The 18,301-nt window shown below is 37.8% G+C and overlaps 1 protein-coding gene across 1 annotated transcript; it reads left to right on the top strand.

Moving 5' to 3' along the window:
* LOC149837957 (fructose-1,6-bisphosphatase, cytosolic) lies at nt 1-17,611 on the top strand. Its single transcript, XM_090006293.1, has 12 exons — nt 1-372; nt 12,487-12,534; nt 12,921-12,995; nt 13,132-13,193; nt 13,289-13,355; nt 13,540-13,653; nt 14,025-14,111; nt 14,433-14,503; nt 14,581-14,646; nt 16,035-16,121; nt 16,514-16,589; nt 17,404-17,611. The coding sequence occupies exons 1-12, from the start codon at nt 214-216 to the stop codon at nt 17,515-17,517; spliced, it is 1,026 nt and encodes a 341-aa protein (XP_089862419.1). The 5' UTR covers nt 1-213; the 3' UTR covers nt 17,518-17,611.
* Nucleotides 17,612-18,301: the final 690 nt, after the last annotated feature.

The raw sequence follows: 18,301 nt of genomic DNA, 5'->3' as shown, positions 1-18,301 counted from the left end.
GTGCCTTCTCCTTCCTTCTTTTTCTCCGTCTTTTTCTCTCTCTCTCTCTCTCTCGTAGGGAGTTCAAAAAGAAGGAAACTGAGCTCTTTCCCTCTGGACTTCCCTCCTTGTCCTCTCAAAAGGAAGGAAAAAGGTGAGAAAAAAAAGAAGCCCCAACTCCCTAAACATCAGAAATCCTAGGGCCTCATTTTCTCGCATAGCTCAGTGGAAAAAATGGACCACGAGGCGGACGCTCACAGGACGGATCTGATGACGATCACCCGGTTCGTCCTGAACGAGCAGTCGAAGCACCCGGAGTCGAGGGGCGATTTCACCATCCTCCTCAGTCACATCGTCCTCGGCTGCAAGTTCGTCTGCTCCTCCGTCAACAAGGTCAGTAGAGTGTTTGTTTTTGTATTTGTTACTCCAAGAGATCGCATCTGGGTTCGAAGACCTGGTCGCCCTGGCTTAGCCTCTCATACTTACATTCGTCATTCTCAAGACCGAAAACTGCATCTGGGTTCGAAGACCTGGTCGCTCTGGCTCAGCCTGTCATGCCTACAGTTGTCGTTCTCAAGACTTAAAACTCCCAGGCTAGGATCGTGAGTCTTTTCCGTTTACATTTGCGAACCAGCGATTTTCGCCAACGTACAGATTTTGAGAATTCCCTTCTCTATGCCAATTTTTTCATTGGCCGAGTTTTCAGTTCTTTTGTGGCGCGTTTGGGATTAGAAAATATCCGTGTCCTGAGAAAAGTATACGTTCTGTCCTTTCATTTTCCGTTTGGAGAAAGGATGGTTGCAGGCGTCAAATTAGTTATTCTTCTCTCCCTCCTCCTTGGTTGAATTTTTTTTTTTCATGTATTACTCATTGAACAAAATGGGCGTTTTCCGAGTCAATTTTTGCTTTAAAAAAAAGAAAAAGAAACCATGAGGGCTCCAACCACCATCTGTTTAGAACAACAATTCACCAATCCGCAGGGAAGGACCCAGAAACTTTTATTGCGGGGCCAAACATAAACCAACATTTTTTTCTTTCTGTGAGGTGTCCCAAAATCTGTTTTTTACCTATGTCCGGAACTGCCAGATAAAGGCTCCAATACCTATGTCCGTGCGTACGGGTACGTGTCTTTTGCCACAAGACCAAAGTTGAGTCTACTTCCTGGTGGGTAAAAGGCGGGACCCGAGATTTCTACACTAATGAGTTCGCGAGTAAATGAATTGGTTTCTACCAACGAGGCTCCGCGTGGTTGGTAGGTAGGAGCTGTCCAGTAGACGTCTTCTTGTGGTGAGAGGTTGCAGGTTCAATACCCAGTGGTAAGTTGAATAACCGGTGGGGTCCATAGTGACAAACTTTTTTATCGGCAATTTCTCGTTTTTCAAAAAACTCGCGAGAAATTGAAAAAAATCCACAAATCTTGCATTTTTCGGCAAAATCTTGGTAATAAAAAAACTGATTTTAAAATGTAAAAATTATTTTTATAAGAAAATATTAATAAAAATTATTTTAAAATAAAAATACGTGATTTTTTTTAGATAAATAGCAGTTTTAAACATAAATATCACGTTTAAATCACGGTATTTATGTTCTTTTATAAATCTAGCGATATTTTGTAAAATCTTGCAAGAAATTGCCGTTTTAAACTTTCAGGCCATTTCTCGCGATATTATTGTCACACTAGTGAGGTCTGCCTAACCCCATTTTGCCTTTAAAAAAAAATAAAATAAAATGGTTTCTTTTGGTTATAAAAAAAACAACAATCTAAGAGTATCTAAGCATATCTGTTGTTTTCTTTTTTCCTAATATTTTGCCCGTTTTTTTGTTTGTTTTTTCTTTATGACGGATTCAAGAAGGAAGCGATTTTACTGTTTTTTTCCTCCCCTAAAAGAAATGGAGAGGATTAGATGCAATGTGATTGCACACTATTAATATGCTGTTGCACCTGATACCCCACCCAGTGTGACAAATATCGTGAGATTTATGAAAATCTTGCTATAATATCGGGAGAAATTGCCTGAAAGTTTAAAACGGCAATTTCTTGCGAGATTTATAAAAAAACATAAAATATCGTGATTTAAACGTGATATTTATGTTTTAAACCGCTATTTATTGCAAACAAATCATGTGTTTTTATTTTTAAATAATTTTTATTATTATTTTCTTATAAGAATATTTTTAATATTTTTAATTAATTTTTTTATTGCCGAGATTTTGCAAAAAAAAAATGCAAGATTTATGGATTTTTTTCAATTTCTTTCTGGTATTTTGAAAAACGAGAAATTGTCGATAAAAAAGTTTGTCACTATGTACCCACCATCTGCTGTTTTTGCTGAATAATATTTCGACGACCAACTTTTCACTAAAAACCGTCAGATAGAGACCTGAGTTGGAAATAGCTCATGTTAACCGTGAGTTGTGTAATAAAATTATTAAAATGAACTTGTGCAATAAAATGGGCAAAATATAAAGCTACAAATGATATTCTATGTGGATCTTAGCCAAAAGCAAGCCGGGGCAGACCCCTACCGGTTTATAGATCTACTTAATCCGAATCTTAATCGGGTCTGTCTCCTTATTTGTCACTGTACTCGGACTCTATAGGGTTTGGGCCTGGTTCGGGTAAAACCATACGTTGAGACAGGTATATTGATAGGGGTTCAGCCTTTTGAGTAGGTATGTAGGGGTGATGATGTGATGGGGGTAAGGTGGAGCAGGTGCCTTGAGGTTTACACGTGTCCCTAAACTGTGAGTAGCATCGTGCCACATGCCTCCAACTAGGTGAAGGCCAGGCAGGCTTAGTTTCCGCTTCCACCCTTTTGCAACTTCGACTTTGCTTCCGTTCTCAGACCCAAATGCCCTTTGCAGCTTTCTAGATATTGCCATGATGTATCCAAAAGGATCGGGTTTGGTAATATCCGATTCGAATCCAGCACATGGTTTTCTGATATGGATCTTAAAATGAATCCTGAATGTATATTTGGATTTGATCTAGTGGTTACATGATTAGACATTCTTGGATATAGATTCGAAGATGTGTGTCAATATTTTCATCAAGCTTATATTAGTATCCAGATCATATATTCCAGCTTTCTTTTACCTGACCTTGTGCTGCTGCTGCTGTATAAAAGTTCGATCTTGATTCATTTTTGCTATAGTTTGGATCCTCACTCAGTTTTCAGGTGTTGCTTACATTTTGGATTCAGGTTTGTTATGGACTCATATCTAACCCATTTTCGCTCTCACCGTCCAACCCATGGTTACCAGGAAGCAAAATAGATATGTGAAACGAAAGCAGGAAAGCAAGTGTTAAAAAAATAGTATGAAGCGCGAATAGGGGATACGTTTTGGAAGCTGTGGTAAAGCATATGAAAAGCCAAAATGGAAAACAGTGTAAGAAGTAAAGGGGATGCAAGTGGGAAACAAAAAAATGAGAAAGAAGTGACTGGTTGAAGGGGAAGCAATTCGTGAAGCGAATGGGAGATGAGTTTCCCTACGCTTCCCCGTTTGGAAGGGTGACACTTCTCGCTGCAGAAGCATGCTTCTCCCTCTAAGGGGCTGTTTGATGTGGCGTTTTGCACTTCAAGCGGGATGCCGCGGCCGCATGGAATGCCACGTCGAACAAACAAGGGACGTGGTGGATTCGCGAAACGTGTCCGCCGCATCCTTTTATCATGTTATTTTAGTTCTACTTCCCTCTGTTACAGTTAGAACAAGGACAGGGGAACATTTTTTTTTTAAGTCAGGGGAGGGGTCCCCGGACTCTCTCTCTCTCTTGCAGCCGATGGGGTGAGGCCGGCACGGGTGAGACAACGTTGGATGAGGCCGGCAATGGGTGAGGCCGGTGGGGATGAGGCCGACGGGGGGTGAGGCCAGCAGGGGTGAGACGGCGTTGGGTGAGGCCGACGAGAGGCAAGGCCAGTGGGTGTCGAGTCGCGTTGGGTGAGGCTCACGATGAGTGAGGCAGTGTTGGGTGAGGCCGGCGGGGGTGAGGCGACGTTGGGTGCCGGCGGGGGTGAAGGAGTGTTGGGGGTCACCGACGCCGGTGGTGAGGCCGGCGGCGAGGCGCCAACGATTTCTTCGTTCCTCTCTCTCTGTCTCTCTTCCTTTTTCTTTGTTCCTCTCTCTATACACAACATGAAACAAACATTGGACACAAGGAGCACAAGGAAACAAACGTCTTACTTGGTAGAGTTGTTACAGATCCGGTGTTATGTCCATTTTGTTTGTAACAAGCCATCAAACAAGCCCTGGACGCTTTTAGTAACTATGGTCTACTCTAGTGGTGTGTCATAATCATGCATCTCTTTTTTGGGATATCTTTTTCCAGCAATAAGATTTCTTACGATAATTGCCTTTTTCCTTTTTCTCAAGAAAAGATGAAAAAATTTCTTGTAGCTAAAAGTATTTAGAAATAATGAAATGATATAGACATTTAAAACTGAAGATGATTGTATTGTGGGACAAAAATGATGGGTTTTAATGCCTCACAATTTTTGAATTCTCCCTCATGTCCAAATTGGCAAATTTCTGGCTTTAGCCTTTTAACCTTTGCAAAAATTTTAAAACCCACAAAAATGTAATTATATCACAATATGCTAGAAATAGGTGAGATTTTGAAAATCTAATGGTAACATTGACATTGCAGCGGCCCAAGATTTTTTTTTTTTTTGCAAAAAATACAGCAAAAAGTCATTATCTCGGTGACATTTGTGGCACCAGTGTCGGGTTGGGATAGGTCTGAACTCAGAACCAAAGTTCTCGTTACCTTATCTTTTTAGGTCAGGGAGGCCTTTCGTTGGATTGACACCCAGTTCTTCGTGCATATATGATATATCAAACTAAAATATATCGGATTTAGTCGTGCTCTTTGTAAGTTCATATGGCTATAAGTGATTGTTGGAGTGGTTATTCCAACAGTCACGTTCTAAGAGAAGTGTCTTTTGAGATTGAAAGTCATTTCAACAGACACATTTCAAGAGAAGAGTCTCTTGAAGGATGAAAGGGTTTCTCCCAGGGGTTGTGTCCCAAAGGTTGAACTATCTTTATAGTCTATAAATGCAAGTGAAATAGTGTATAGAAGAACAACACATGATACACAACAATTTATAACATTCAAAAAGAAAGAGAGTTGAGAGTTCAGACTCCCTGGCGATTTCGAGCGTAACTGCGAGGCCTTCATCTCGCTGCAATTTCGGTCTCGTGCAAGGTAGCTTCCTTACAGTGGTATCAGAGCAAGGTTCGATAGAACCCCTATCGGTGATCGTGTGTGCCAGTCGAAATCGCCTGCATCTCTACAAAAAACAAAACAAAAGAAAGAGCAAAATCAAACAGTAAATTAGCAAAAAAAAAGGCCAGTCTTTATTTTTGTTCTGTTTTGGGCAAATTGGTGAACCAGGGTTCCCGATTGCAGAAACTCAAAAAAAAATATGGGTTACCTCTGTTTACACTCGCCGGAACCGACGCAGGTGGTAGGCTAAGAAGAAGCGTTGCACGACAGGCTCTTTGCTGAAAATTACGTCAGTCAGTTCTGTAAAGGGCTTAAACCACCGGCCACCCGTGGAGAAAATCCGTAGTCGGAAAAGGTGAAGGGGACAAATCGCAGAAATTTGAGGATTTTAGAAACACCTCAGAAAGAAAAAAATTTAAGGGTTTCCTGGCCATCACCGATTCTGGTGGTGCTGCCAGACCGCCCCATTCGATCGATGGTGGTCGTTTAAGGAAAAGAGAGGAAAACGACAGTCGGCGTGTTAGGGGCTGAACAACCCCTTCACTGAGATCTTTTCATTTGTTCGGCCTCTGAGTTTCCGAAAATCACCTTCGGTCACCCTGTCTTTTCGAAGCCCTTAAAACCCTCGTCGACGGAGGTCTTCAGACAGGCGGCCGTCAGTCACCCAGTATGTTGCGTCATCTTGCCACAGACTGAAAATCGAGTTTAGTGTGGCTGGACAGGTCGGAGGAAGACGTCGGAGGCGGGTGCTGTGAGTTGCCGCTTGACCGACGCCTTGGTCCATCTGCAACTGCAAACAAAACAAAACAACAATAACAACAAAAAAAAAGAGGTGGAAGAAGAAAGGGGAAAGGTAGAGACTTACCTGTGCGTCACCGGACGGGCCGAAGGAAGCTGTCGGAGGAACCCCTGTCGTAGATTCCAACGCCGCTCCGATGGGCAGCGGCGGACTTCCTCTGCTTCCTCAAAAAAAAATCATTTTAACAAAAGGGAACCCTAATCGGGTTCCCCTTCGTTTATAAGGTTTAAATAAAAAAAATCATTTAAGTCCATATATTTTAGTTAATTCCATTAAGGACCCCTTGGAAATTCTGTTCAAGGATTTGTTTTCTGGAAATTCCAGAAAAGGCTTATTTACTAATCTTTTATGAAATAAGTCTCTGCTTATCGATTTTTTTTTGCAGAAACAAGCTTCTATTTTTCAGAAAGGCGCTTCTTCTTTTCTGATAAACTCAAAAATTTTAGAAAGTGCTCTGTTTTATTGAATTATTGTAGAACAAGGCATCTGATCTTTTCTAATATTACAGAAAGAGGGTCAAAACTTTCTGATTAACTCAAAAAATTACAGAAACAGGTTTCTGTGTTTTGTTTACACAGAACCCCTCTTAAATATTTCTTAAATTGCAGAAAAGGGGTTCTGAGTTTTAGAAAACCACCTGTTACTTATCTTTGTCAAAAAGTGCTTAAATTTAACAATTTTTGTGAGTTTCTTGCATACTTAAAGATTGTATTGCATGATAAACTAGTTTAGAAAGATTAAAACTAGTTTTAGTTACAAATATTAGTTGGAATATGCTTTATTAATTCTTATATTTGTTCATAATTAGGAAAATGACAAATTGAATAGTTATAGTTGAGTTGTCCAAAATCGAAAAACTCAATGGGATGAATTTTGGAATATGGAGAAGAAAATGGAATATCTATTGACACATGACACAACCCTATACGTATTGAATAATGCAAAATCTTCATTAGCTGATAAATCAATTGAAGAAGAGAAGAAAGCTTACAACAAGTTTATTGAAGACGATCAACTTGCTCGAGCAACTCTTCTAACATTTATGCAAGATGATCTCATCCGAGTATTTGAAGATTTTGACACTGCAAAGAGGATGATAGAAGAAGTCAAGAAAAAATATGATATGACTTCAGAAATGCATATTCAACTTCTTCTAGAGCAGTACAACTCTTGCAGGATGAAAGAGTTAGATAACGTAGTCGATCATATGAATCAAATGCTGGTAATGGCTAAGGACTTAGCTATAACAGGAAATGATATTCCTGAGTGCATGCAATTTTCCACTATATTAAATAGTCTTCCTCTAACATGGAAGATGGTGTTGATTGCCATGAGGTTAAACCAGAAAAGCCTTACTCTAACAGAACTCCCTCTTCAATTAGCTCTTGAACAAGAGTATATGTCAAAAGACAAAAAGGGAGAAGTTATGAATACTCAAGAATCTTTTTCAGCAAATTCTCACAAGTTCAAGCCTAACGGCACATTCTTCAAGAAATTTAAGAAGAATAAATTCAACAAGAAGTGTCCAGTGCAAACCAAGAATTCCAAGATTGCAATAAGGGGAGCATGTTTCTCTTGTGGAAAAGTTGGGCATTTCAAGAATAATTGCCCAAATAGAACTAAGAAAGAGACTTCAGGAAAGCAAGTAAATGGAGAACGAGAATTTGTATGTACTGTATTTGAATCATTGATCACAGATCGTGATCTCTCAGGGTGGTGGATAGATTCAGGGGCAACACGACATGTGTCTAAGACAAAGGAAGGACTTGTGAAAATGAAAGAGTTGAAGCCTGAAGATCATAAGGTGTATATGAGAAATAACACCTATAGTGATATGGTTGGGATAAGGACCTATAGGCTTCAGATAGAAGGGACCAGTCTCCTATTAACAAATATATTTTATGTAACTTTCATGAGAAGAAATCTTTTAGTAGTAGGAGATTTTATTAAAAAGGGCTTTAAAATCCGCTTTCGGGGTGACAAGGTCACTATTGGGAAAGATGAAAAAGTGAAGCTTAGGGGTCGCTATGATGCTGACCATGGTCTTTTTCGTCTTAATGTAACTCCTTCTACAAGTAATGCAATGAATATTTCTGTTTATATTGATTGTGCATTTAATGTAGATGCATATTTATGGCATTTAAGGTTAAGGCATGTAAATATCAATAAAATGAAAAGAATAATTCGCATGAGTTTATTACCTTCCCTTAAAAATATAGAATTTGAAAAGTGTGAACCATGCATATCAGAAAAAATGACAAGAAAACATTTTCCTAAGGGAAGTAGGTCATGTGATTTGTTAGTTCTGGTACACACAGATATTTGTGGACCTTTAACCATAGAAACACATGAAAGAAAATCATATTTCATCACATTTATAGATGATTACTCTAGGTATGGATACATATACCTAATTTCTAAGAAATCAGAAGCTCTAGAAAAGTTTAAGGCATACAAACATGAAGTTGAAGGATTATTAGGAAGAAAAATCCAAGTTATCATATCAGATAGAGGAGCTGAATATAACTCTGATGAGTTTAAGACCTTCTGCACTGATAATAATATAACTCATCATGCAACGATGCCTTATACGCAACAACAGAATGGTATAGCAGAACGAAGGAATAAAACCTTAATGGATATGACAAGATCCATGTTGGCCCATGCAAATCTTCCTAAAAAATTCTAGGGAGAAACAATTTGCACTGTCATGTATATCCTGAATAAGGTTTCTTCTAAAGCTGTAGAGCTTACTCCCCATGAATTATGGATTGGTAGGAAGCCAGACTTGAGTCATTTACGAAAGTGGGGGTCACCTGCTCATGTGTTAATTCCTAGTCAAATGAGAGACAAGTTAGATAGTAAAACTATCAAATGCATCTTCATGGGATACCCAAAGGGATCAAAGGGATATCGTTTATATAATCCTGAAAAAGGATTTATAGAGAGTAGAGAGATAGAATTCTTGAAAACTAAAAAAAACATTTTCGATCCTGAAGATGATGATGTCTTTCTGGATATCATAAATGATCCTGGGATACCCATTCAAGATCTAGAGCATAACGATCCAGTTGTGAATAATGAACAAATTTCACAACCAATAACTGGACATAAAAGAACAAGAACTCCTCCATCGTATTTGAATGATTATTATACATTTTTGGGTGAGAAATTATGTTGTTCCATGAATTTGGATGAAACTCTTGATAACTTGAGATTTGAAGATGTGATTGCTTCTAATGAGTTTGAACTCTGGATGAAAGCAATGAAAGATGAGTTGGACTCCATAGAAAAGAATGAAGTTTGGGCACTAACTACCTTGCCTAATGGATATAGAGCAATTGGTAGTAAATGGGTTCTCAAGAAAAAACTTAAGGCAGATGGATCTATTGATAGATTCAAGGTCAGATTAGTAGCAAAAGGTTATACTCAACGAAAAGGGATTGATTATGAAGAAACTTACTCTCCTATAGCCAAACTAGCATCTATTCGTATTATTTTGGCATTGGTAGCTTATTTTGATCTTGACCTATATCAAATGGATGTAAAAACGGCCTTCTTAAATGGTGAATTAAATGAAATTATTTTCATGCAGCAACCAGAAGGTTTTGAAATTAAAGGTCAAAAAGATAAGGTATACAAGTTAAACAAATCCTTGTATGGACTTAAGTAGTCACATAGATAGTGGTATTTGACCTTTCATAATGCTATAACCAAATTGGGTTATGAGGCAAATAGTCTGGATCATTGTGTATATGCCAAGAAAAGTGAGAGTAAGTTTACTGTGTTATCCCTCTATGTTGATATATTAATTGCAGAGAATGACATAGACATGATAAGTTTGACTAAATCATAGTTAATTTCTCGATTTGAAATGAAGGATATGGGTGAAACTTCATATATCCTTGAAATTAAAATCCACAGAGTTAGAAAATCGAGATTGCTATGTTTGAGTCAAGGAAGATATTTTGATCACATTATAAAGAAATTTAGAATGAAAAGTACCAAGGCAAAAGGTACTCCTGTAGTAAAAGGCCAAAAACTAAGTAAGAATGACTGTCCAAAAGATGGACAAGAAAAGTTGAATGTTCCCTATGCTCAGGCAATTGGAAGCCTGATGTATGCAATGTTTTGTACTAGACCTTACTTAAGCTTTGCTGTAAGTCTAATAAGTAGATATCAAAGTAACCCTGGGCTCTCTCACAGGGAAGTAGTGATAAGAATTTTTTGATATTTAAAGGGAACTAAGGAACTTAAGTTGTGCTATCAATCAGATAGTTTAAAGCTTGTAGGATACTCAGATGCTGACTTTGCTGGTGATAGGGATGAAGCAAAGTCCACCTCTGGTTATGTATTTATGTTAGGAGGTGGGGCAATTGCATGGTCTTACAAAAAATAAGGGTGTGTGGCACAACATACCTAGGAAGCTGAGTATATAGCTTGTAACATGCCGACCATATTTGGTGTGTGGATAAATCGTTTCTTAAATGAGTTGCAATTGGATATTCCAAAAGATCCAGTTCAACTATATTGTGACAATAAAGCTGCTATAAGACTAATACAAACAGGAGCAGATAACTCTAAAAGTAAGCATATTGAAGTTAAGTATTAATATATTCATGATATGCTTATGAAAAAGGAAATAGCAGTGGACTATGTTCCTTCAAGTGACATGGTAGCAGACCCGCTAACCAAGGTAGTCATTGAGAATGTTTTCACTAGACATGTAAGACAGATGTGACTCAGATATGTCTAAGTGGTAAATGAGTAAAGATTACTTAAAAAGTGTGTATGCAAGGTTCCAGTTGAGAATAAACATATAAACATAGAGGTGAGTAAAGATTACTCAGAAAGTGTGTATGCAAGGTTCCAGTTGAGAACAAGCATATAAACACAAGAAGTTCCTTATGGCCAGGTGGGAGATGTAAGTTCATATGGCCATAAGTGATTGTTGGAGTGGTTATTCCAAAAGTCACATTCCAAGAGAAGTGTCTCTTGAGATTGAAAGTCATTTTAACAGATACATTTCAAAAGAAGAGTCTCTTGAGGGATGAAGGGATTTCTCTCAGGGATTGTGTCCCAAAACTTGAACTCTCTTCATAGTCTATAAATGTAAGTGAAACAGTGTATGGAAGAACAACACATGATACACAATAATTCATAGCATTCAAAAAGGAAGAGAGTTGAGAGTTCGAACTCCCTGGCGATTTCGAGCGTAACTACGAGGCCTTCATCCCATTGCAATTTCGGCCCCGTGCAAGGTAGCTTCCTTACACTCTTTGGGGTATCCTTGTTCTAGCACATATTGAGGAGTATGGATCTGGGTTGGGGACATACAACTTGGTTGTTGTCTTGCTTCCATGCACGGTGAGAAATGTGAAATTTCTCGGTAGGTATACAAAAGTTTTTATATGTTTTTTAAAGTTTATTTTTGGAAAAAAACACTTAACATTAAAATTAAAAAATTAGAAGTTCAGTGTCTGAAAAATAAGTGAAGCGTTTTTCTTCTGAGAGATTTTGCTGATAGAAAAGTATATATCTTGATACAATCATGATATTTCCATGTAGATGGTAAAATCATTATGTTCCAAAATGTCACAAATTTAACAGCATTTTCAGGAGCTACCCGGATATTGTAATTTTCTTTACAAAATCTAAATAAATCTTATGATGTCTCACCGCCATTTCTTGTGTACAAGGACCTTCGGAGAAGAATCAGCACAATTCAGGTTTTCTGAAGATGTATCAGGAGAGAATTTGATTTGGTTAGAGTCGTTAGACAATGTGTGGTTTTTTTTTTTGGAATTTAGAACAGGAAGAAACTGCACCCCGGACAAAGACCTGATCGCGCTGGCTCAGCCTGTCATACCTAGTCATCGTGCCGACAGTGTAAAACTCCGAAACTAGGACCCCTGACCCCGGGAAGAGAGGCCATGCCCATGAGAATCGAACCATGACTGCCGGAGTTTCTCCCTTGAATACCAGAAAATGGACTTTCAAGATACCTAGGATATCGGTTACATGGTTTATTCAGTCAAGGTCATAGTTTGTATAATTCGATTAATTGGGTAAGATGGTTTCTTAAGTGCTTAAAAAATCAAAGGCTCGTAATTCACCGAACATTCAAGATTGAAAAGTCGTGGTTGTTCATTGAAACCACTCACTCAAAGCATGATTCCTAATAAATGAACCATTTTGAATGGGTTGGAACGAGATGGCTGGATGGTTAGGTTGCACTATCACAACAGAGGGGTCTCGAGTTCGAATACTACAGTGGGTTATCGGTTATCCCCTACTTGGTATTAAAAAAAAAAATCTGATTGCATCTGTGGTCAGTTTTGATCATATAAAGCTCATACTTCTGAGTTTCTATTAGAGAGTGCGCTACTGTTTCATTTTACATATTTCATTTTGTAGGTTTCCATCACTCTACACACACACAACTTGGACTATCTGGCTGACGAGTTATTCTTTTGAACAGGCTGGACTTGCAAAGCTTATTGGTCTTGCAGGAGAAACCAATGTGCAGGCAAGCATTATATGGACTTGGAAATAGCATGGAGATCAGGGCTTCTTTGCATTTTGCATTTCTCTGTAGTTGCTAATTGAAGCTTATACCTTGTTTGCAAGTTATCGTTATTAAATGCAAACATGGTAAATGAACAATTTCAGCTATATTTCGTTTTGCATTTCTTTTTAGATATACTCCAAACAGAATAGAAACTCAAGCTCGGATTATCCTTGTGGTTTGATTCTGCCAAAAGTGTAAAGTTTTCGGTTGATGGTATAGATGCAACTAGAAGTCATTTAAGCGGTTTAACCATGTCCTAATAATGTGCATGTAGATCTTCTTCTTTGGAGAAGCTAGGCATTATGGTAAAACCTTTTCAGTGATTGTCTTCATCTCTATTGCAGGGTGAAGAGCAAAAGAAGTTGGACGTGCTTTCTAATGAAGTATTTGTCAAGGCACTCATAAGCAGTGGGCGAACTGTAAGTTTTGCGATTGTAAAGGGTTAAATGTAGCTGACTGCATGCTTCACTAGAAGAACCTCACTCTTTGCATCTTGGAATTACATTTGATAGTGATCAGGTATGAGGTGAAAATTTTCCAACTTTTTTTTTTCAGTGTATTCTTGTCTCGGAGGAGGATGAAGAGGCAACCTTTGTGGAACCATCAAAACGTGGAAGGTTTCTAATGCTATCCTATAACATACAAATATTTGCTTGGCTTGGGCAACTACTGATCTAGTTATAATTAACTTTCACTCTTGCAAATAGTGCAGGTATTGTGTTGTTTTTGATCCATTGGATGGCTCCTCCAATATTGATTGTGGCGTTTCTATTGGAACTGTACGCTCTTTATTGCATCACTAGTTCTTTGCTTGATATATATTTATAACAAAGGAATGAAACTCCATTTTTGGCATTCATGGACATATAACCTGAAAAACTGCCTGTTTTATGATCTTGGAACATTCATGACAGTTGAAATGGACTTGATGGTGATTCATTTTCTTGTCTATTTTCCTTTCAGATCTTTGGGATTTACGTGGTGAAAGATTCAGCCGAGCCAACCATAAATGATGTGCTACAGCCTGGAAAGAATATGGTGGCGGCTGGCTATTGCATGTATGGCAGCTCTTGCACGGTAAAATCAATCAACTTCTATCCTTTCCAAAGTATGTTATAGAGAAAATTCAGATGTTAGCCAAGACTTTTCATGTGGTTCCAGTCTGGTTTAGCCTTTCCCTGCATTCAAATAACTGGAACTTTGTTTGAATACTTTATACGACAGCATTGTTGCCTTTTTGAGTTTTTCTTTTCTTTTTCTTTTTGTGATGATTGGTTATGAATTCATTCCTGAGAGCAAGGGTTCAAATGTAGATAGATGCCACCCTGGGCCATGCTTTGTTATCCCGTTTCTCTCTGTCATAACATGCTAGGCAAATGGTTCATGCTTGTTTGGTGGATATTTTTTGCGTATAGCTCAGTTGCAATGTACGAAATTTTGTGATGCAGCTTGTACTGAGCACTGGAGCTGGGGTGAACGGATTCACTCTTGATCCTTCTCTTGGGGAGTTCATACTAACCCATCCTGACATAAAGGTTAGAACTTAATGCTCATGTGCAGTACTTTACTTCCTATTGCTCAGATAAAAGAATAACCATTGAGAACAGTGGAGCACCCATTTATAACGCAAATTCCAGAATCGCTGATTCTCTTATCTAGAAAAAGAGTTTTTCTGATTCTAATATTGAAACTGGAATGCCTTCTTTCATGTTGGAGCATTGACTTGTTTGTCTAGTTGTCTCTCTGCTTTATTCATGTGTACAAAGCGATTCCTCTAAATTGTATACCAGTGTAGCTCCAAAAACTGCTCTCTCTCTCTCTCTCAAGGGATTCATTCTTGTGCTGTTGTCATATAGATTCCGAAGAAAGGAAAAATCTATTCAGTGAATGAGGGGAATGCGAAGAATTGGGATGTCCCAACAACCAAGTACTCTCAATACATGTGAACTGTAATATGTTTTTGCCAGTTTCTGAAGTTCATTTACTGACAATCTATGCCTCCAGGTATGTGGAGAAATGCAAGTTCCCTAAGGACGGATCATCTCCCAAGTCATTGAGATACATTGGGAGGTAACTGTTCATTGTGCTTTTTAGTATTGGGGACTCAGGATACAGTTCATTTGGTCTCCTTGATTGTTGAAATCATAGGAATTGCTCTATGTTGAATGTGACAGATTGAATTGTTTGAGCACTATTCTGGTGGTTCTACTGGGGTGTGCTTTTTTCTTGGTGCACGTCCAACAGGCGGGTTGTTTTTTAATTGACTCTGACCTGCTTTCTTATGTTAATTTCTTATTTCATGAAAAAGAGAGAAAGATGATTGTTGGTCTTATTTTGAAGCTTAGGACATGCCACTCCACCTGGTCTGGTTGTAATGTTGTATATAATTTTTCTTCCCACCATCAGTATACATTCATACCAAAACTAATGTCTGTTTCACTGGACTATAAAATAAGAATGTGCTGACTTCCATCGCATTCTGGAGTTGCTCAACTATGGTCTTCTCTCGCTAACCCAGTACGTCTTTGGTGCATGTTTACATTGTTTTTGTCAGCCAAAGTGGAACTGGTATTGGGTTTTTTGGTTAATGGAGCGATGGTTAGCATATATTTTCCTTTATTTGTTCATTTTTTTATTTATGCCATTGAATGTCTTTGCAAGTTCAGAGTTTATTTTAAGAATCACCAGTTCAGCTTTTACAAAGGTTCCATAGTCTTTTTCTTCCCCAAGTAAAGATTTTATTGACAAGGTCTTTTGAAAGATATTTCCTAATTAGGTATGTTGCAAAAACTTCAAATTTCATTTTTGAAAAAAAATCCTTTAGTTTCTTGATGGTTTAGAAACATTACTTCAACTTTTAACAATTACATGCTTATATTGATATCAGACACAATTTGAATTTGGGCACAAAAAGATCTTTACCTGCCCCATGATGGGAAATTGAAGAATTATTCCCAGATAAATGAAAAGCAAAAATGACTATTTATTTATGACAATTAAGAATCATAATCACATTACTTAGCAAAAAAAAATTCAATAAAATATGCAAAGTGGATTATTTGTATTATAAGTGATTCCATCATGAGATCGACGACGTAGAGAAGAAAACTCTGACAGGAAACATAGAGTGCGGGAACTTAGATCAATCAGAAACCAATTTGTTGAGGACTGCCTCATTTTTTGATGTGGAATCTCATATAGAACACAACATTTCTACTGCAATCAGGTGTTCTATCTTTTATGGTGAATGTAACTAAACACAATCTTTTTTTACATGCTTTATTAGAACAGAGATATTGCATTCTAATGATTGTGTAGCAGCATGGTAGTTGGACAAAATTGTCTATAGACTGTTCCTAATTTTATGATTTTATATTAAGTTGGTAAGTCTATTGTTATTATGCTATTTCTTCTTTGAAGAATGAACGCTTACAAGTTAAAATGTTATCAATGTACAGTATGGTAGCTGATGTCCACCGAACACTGCTATATGGGGGTTCATTCTTGTACCCTGCAGATAAAAAGAGTCCAAACGGAAAGTTGCGGTATGTATGCAGTATTTTTTTATCATCATAAAAATTGATTCATGTATGCATAGTATTTATAATCCATAAGGTGCTGATCTCCCATGAAAGCCAAATGCTACTTCACTTTAGGCAGTGTTTCTGCTTTTGCTTAAGCTTTACTGCTTCCTTTTCCCCCCCTTTTACTGTCAAGGATCCTCATTTCCCACTATGTCCACCTTAGAAACTTTATTGCAACAATGATGACATCAACTGCTCATGATCCTACACCCACACTGCCTGCCATAGAGGAAAAATAGGTCATCATTGTTGGAAAACAGGGACTGTGTGCATATGTTGATTTAACTTAGACTCTGGCATGTAATAGAATATTCATGTTTTGGCTTGTTGTTGATTTTTTTTGTTTGGAACAGCGTTCTGTATGAGGTATTCCCAATGTCGTTCTTGATGGAACAAGCAGGAGGTCAAGCATTCACTGGCAAGGAAAGGGTATGAACAAGATTTCTTTCACCATCTATGTGGTTCAAACTAATTGAATGAAAAAATTATAATTCCTTTGATCATGCATCAACACAGTCATACTGTCATTAGGTGATCATATCTCATCTCAATTCTTAATAATAAGAGACTGTTAGATTCATTCCAATGGAAGGGAAGGATCTTTCAAAGGAAAGAGTGTGGATTTCTAAAAATTCCTTCCAAAGCTTTAACATGAAAGTACTTTCATATGGTTGGAGGTATGAAAGGATTTATACATGAAAAGAAGATGGTAGTGAGGAAAAGTAGGCCTCATTTTGTGCCAGCATGGCACTTTCCCACCATGGTGCTTGGATGTTTGTTTCACCCATAGTAGTAAAGGGATGGAAAGAGATGCCCAATCAGCAATTTTCCATATAAACTACATGAAACAAACGGGAGAATGAAAAAAAGTTGTGCTCAGGAACCTATTCTGGTATGCTGATCGACGCAAAATCCCTTTCATTTTTTTCATATGTAAGGACAAATGTTTGATGGAAAATGGGGAAATATTGGAATGTCAATTTCTCGAGTTTGGTTAAGAACTTAAGATATCCTACACAAACCTATTTAGTTAGATTTTCTGAGCCCCTAAACATCCAATTAGATAAATGGTCATCCCTGAAAATTTGATTTTTGAGTTACTCCAACCATGTGTGTGTTCCCTAACTGTTTGTAATTTGAAGAAAGGACATAATACTAGTTATCTTCATTCATTTCCTGGATTATCCTTTACTCTTTTTTTTCAGGAAATGATCATTTACTTGTAAAGCTGCTGTTTGTACAGGCACTTGATTTGGTCCCTACCAAGATTCATCAGCGTTCTCCCATTTTCCTTGGAAGCTATGATGATATTGAAGAAATCAAGTCTCTCTATGCTGCTGAGGACGCAAAAGCATAATTTGTAAAAAAACATGAGTTTTCCCTACCAAAGTTCCTCCTAATTATGTGAAACGACAATGCTATATATATATGGTTATGATCCTTTCATCTAATTGCATTAAATGTAAATCAGTTTTTATCTAGATTTCCTGATGCTTTTCAAATTTATAACTACCATGCATTTTACATCATCTGACTGTGATCAAAAGAATAACCATTCATGCTCTCATTCCCAAGAAGCTCAACCAGCAGGGATTGATGAAAATATTGCATAGGTAGGTCAGAATTAGGTGTCATCATGTATTGAACATATTAGCAGAATGCAGGCTTGTTAGAGGGTCAATACCCACTGCAGTCCCGTACTCCGAGGTGCTAGAGGGGCATATTAGAGACAGACCTAACCTTCTGCTTTTTATACAAGAAGTGGCTTCCCACAAGATTCGAACCCATGTCTCCCTACTGATAGACTGAGCATTTTACTGCTGCACCAAAAACCAAACAATGGCTCCTGGGAGACCATGTAAAGAAGTAGATAAATTTCAAGTTCATGCTTGAGTAGGGATGTACACAGTTTGGATTCAGGTTGAATGTAGCCAATGCCATATCCGACTAATCAGATATTGGATAAATGAATTCAATTCTGATTTGAATCTGGACAGTGAAAAGCTCATACCAAATCCAGTCTTTTACATGTAAATCTATTTGGATATCCATCAAATCCAAATATTCGTCAAATTCAGTAGCAAAAAATCAAAACCATATGCCCATCTGATTATAATCGGATATGGTTTTGACTTTCTAAA

The sequence above is a fragment of the Nuphar pumila genome, chromosome 5 (assembly GCF_984573655.1).
Source record: "Nuphar pumila chromosome 5, dmNupPumi1.hap1.1, whole genome shotgun sequence".
Taxonomy (NCBI): Eukaryota; Viridiplantae; Streptophyta; class Magnoliopsida; order Nymphaeales; family Nymphaeaceae; genus Nuphar; species Nuphar pumila.
This window is presented reverse-complemented; position numbering and strand designations above follow the sequence as displayed.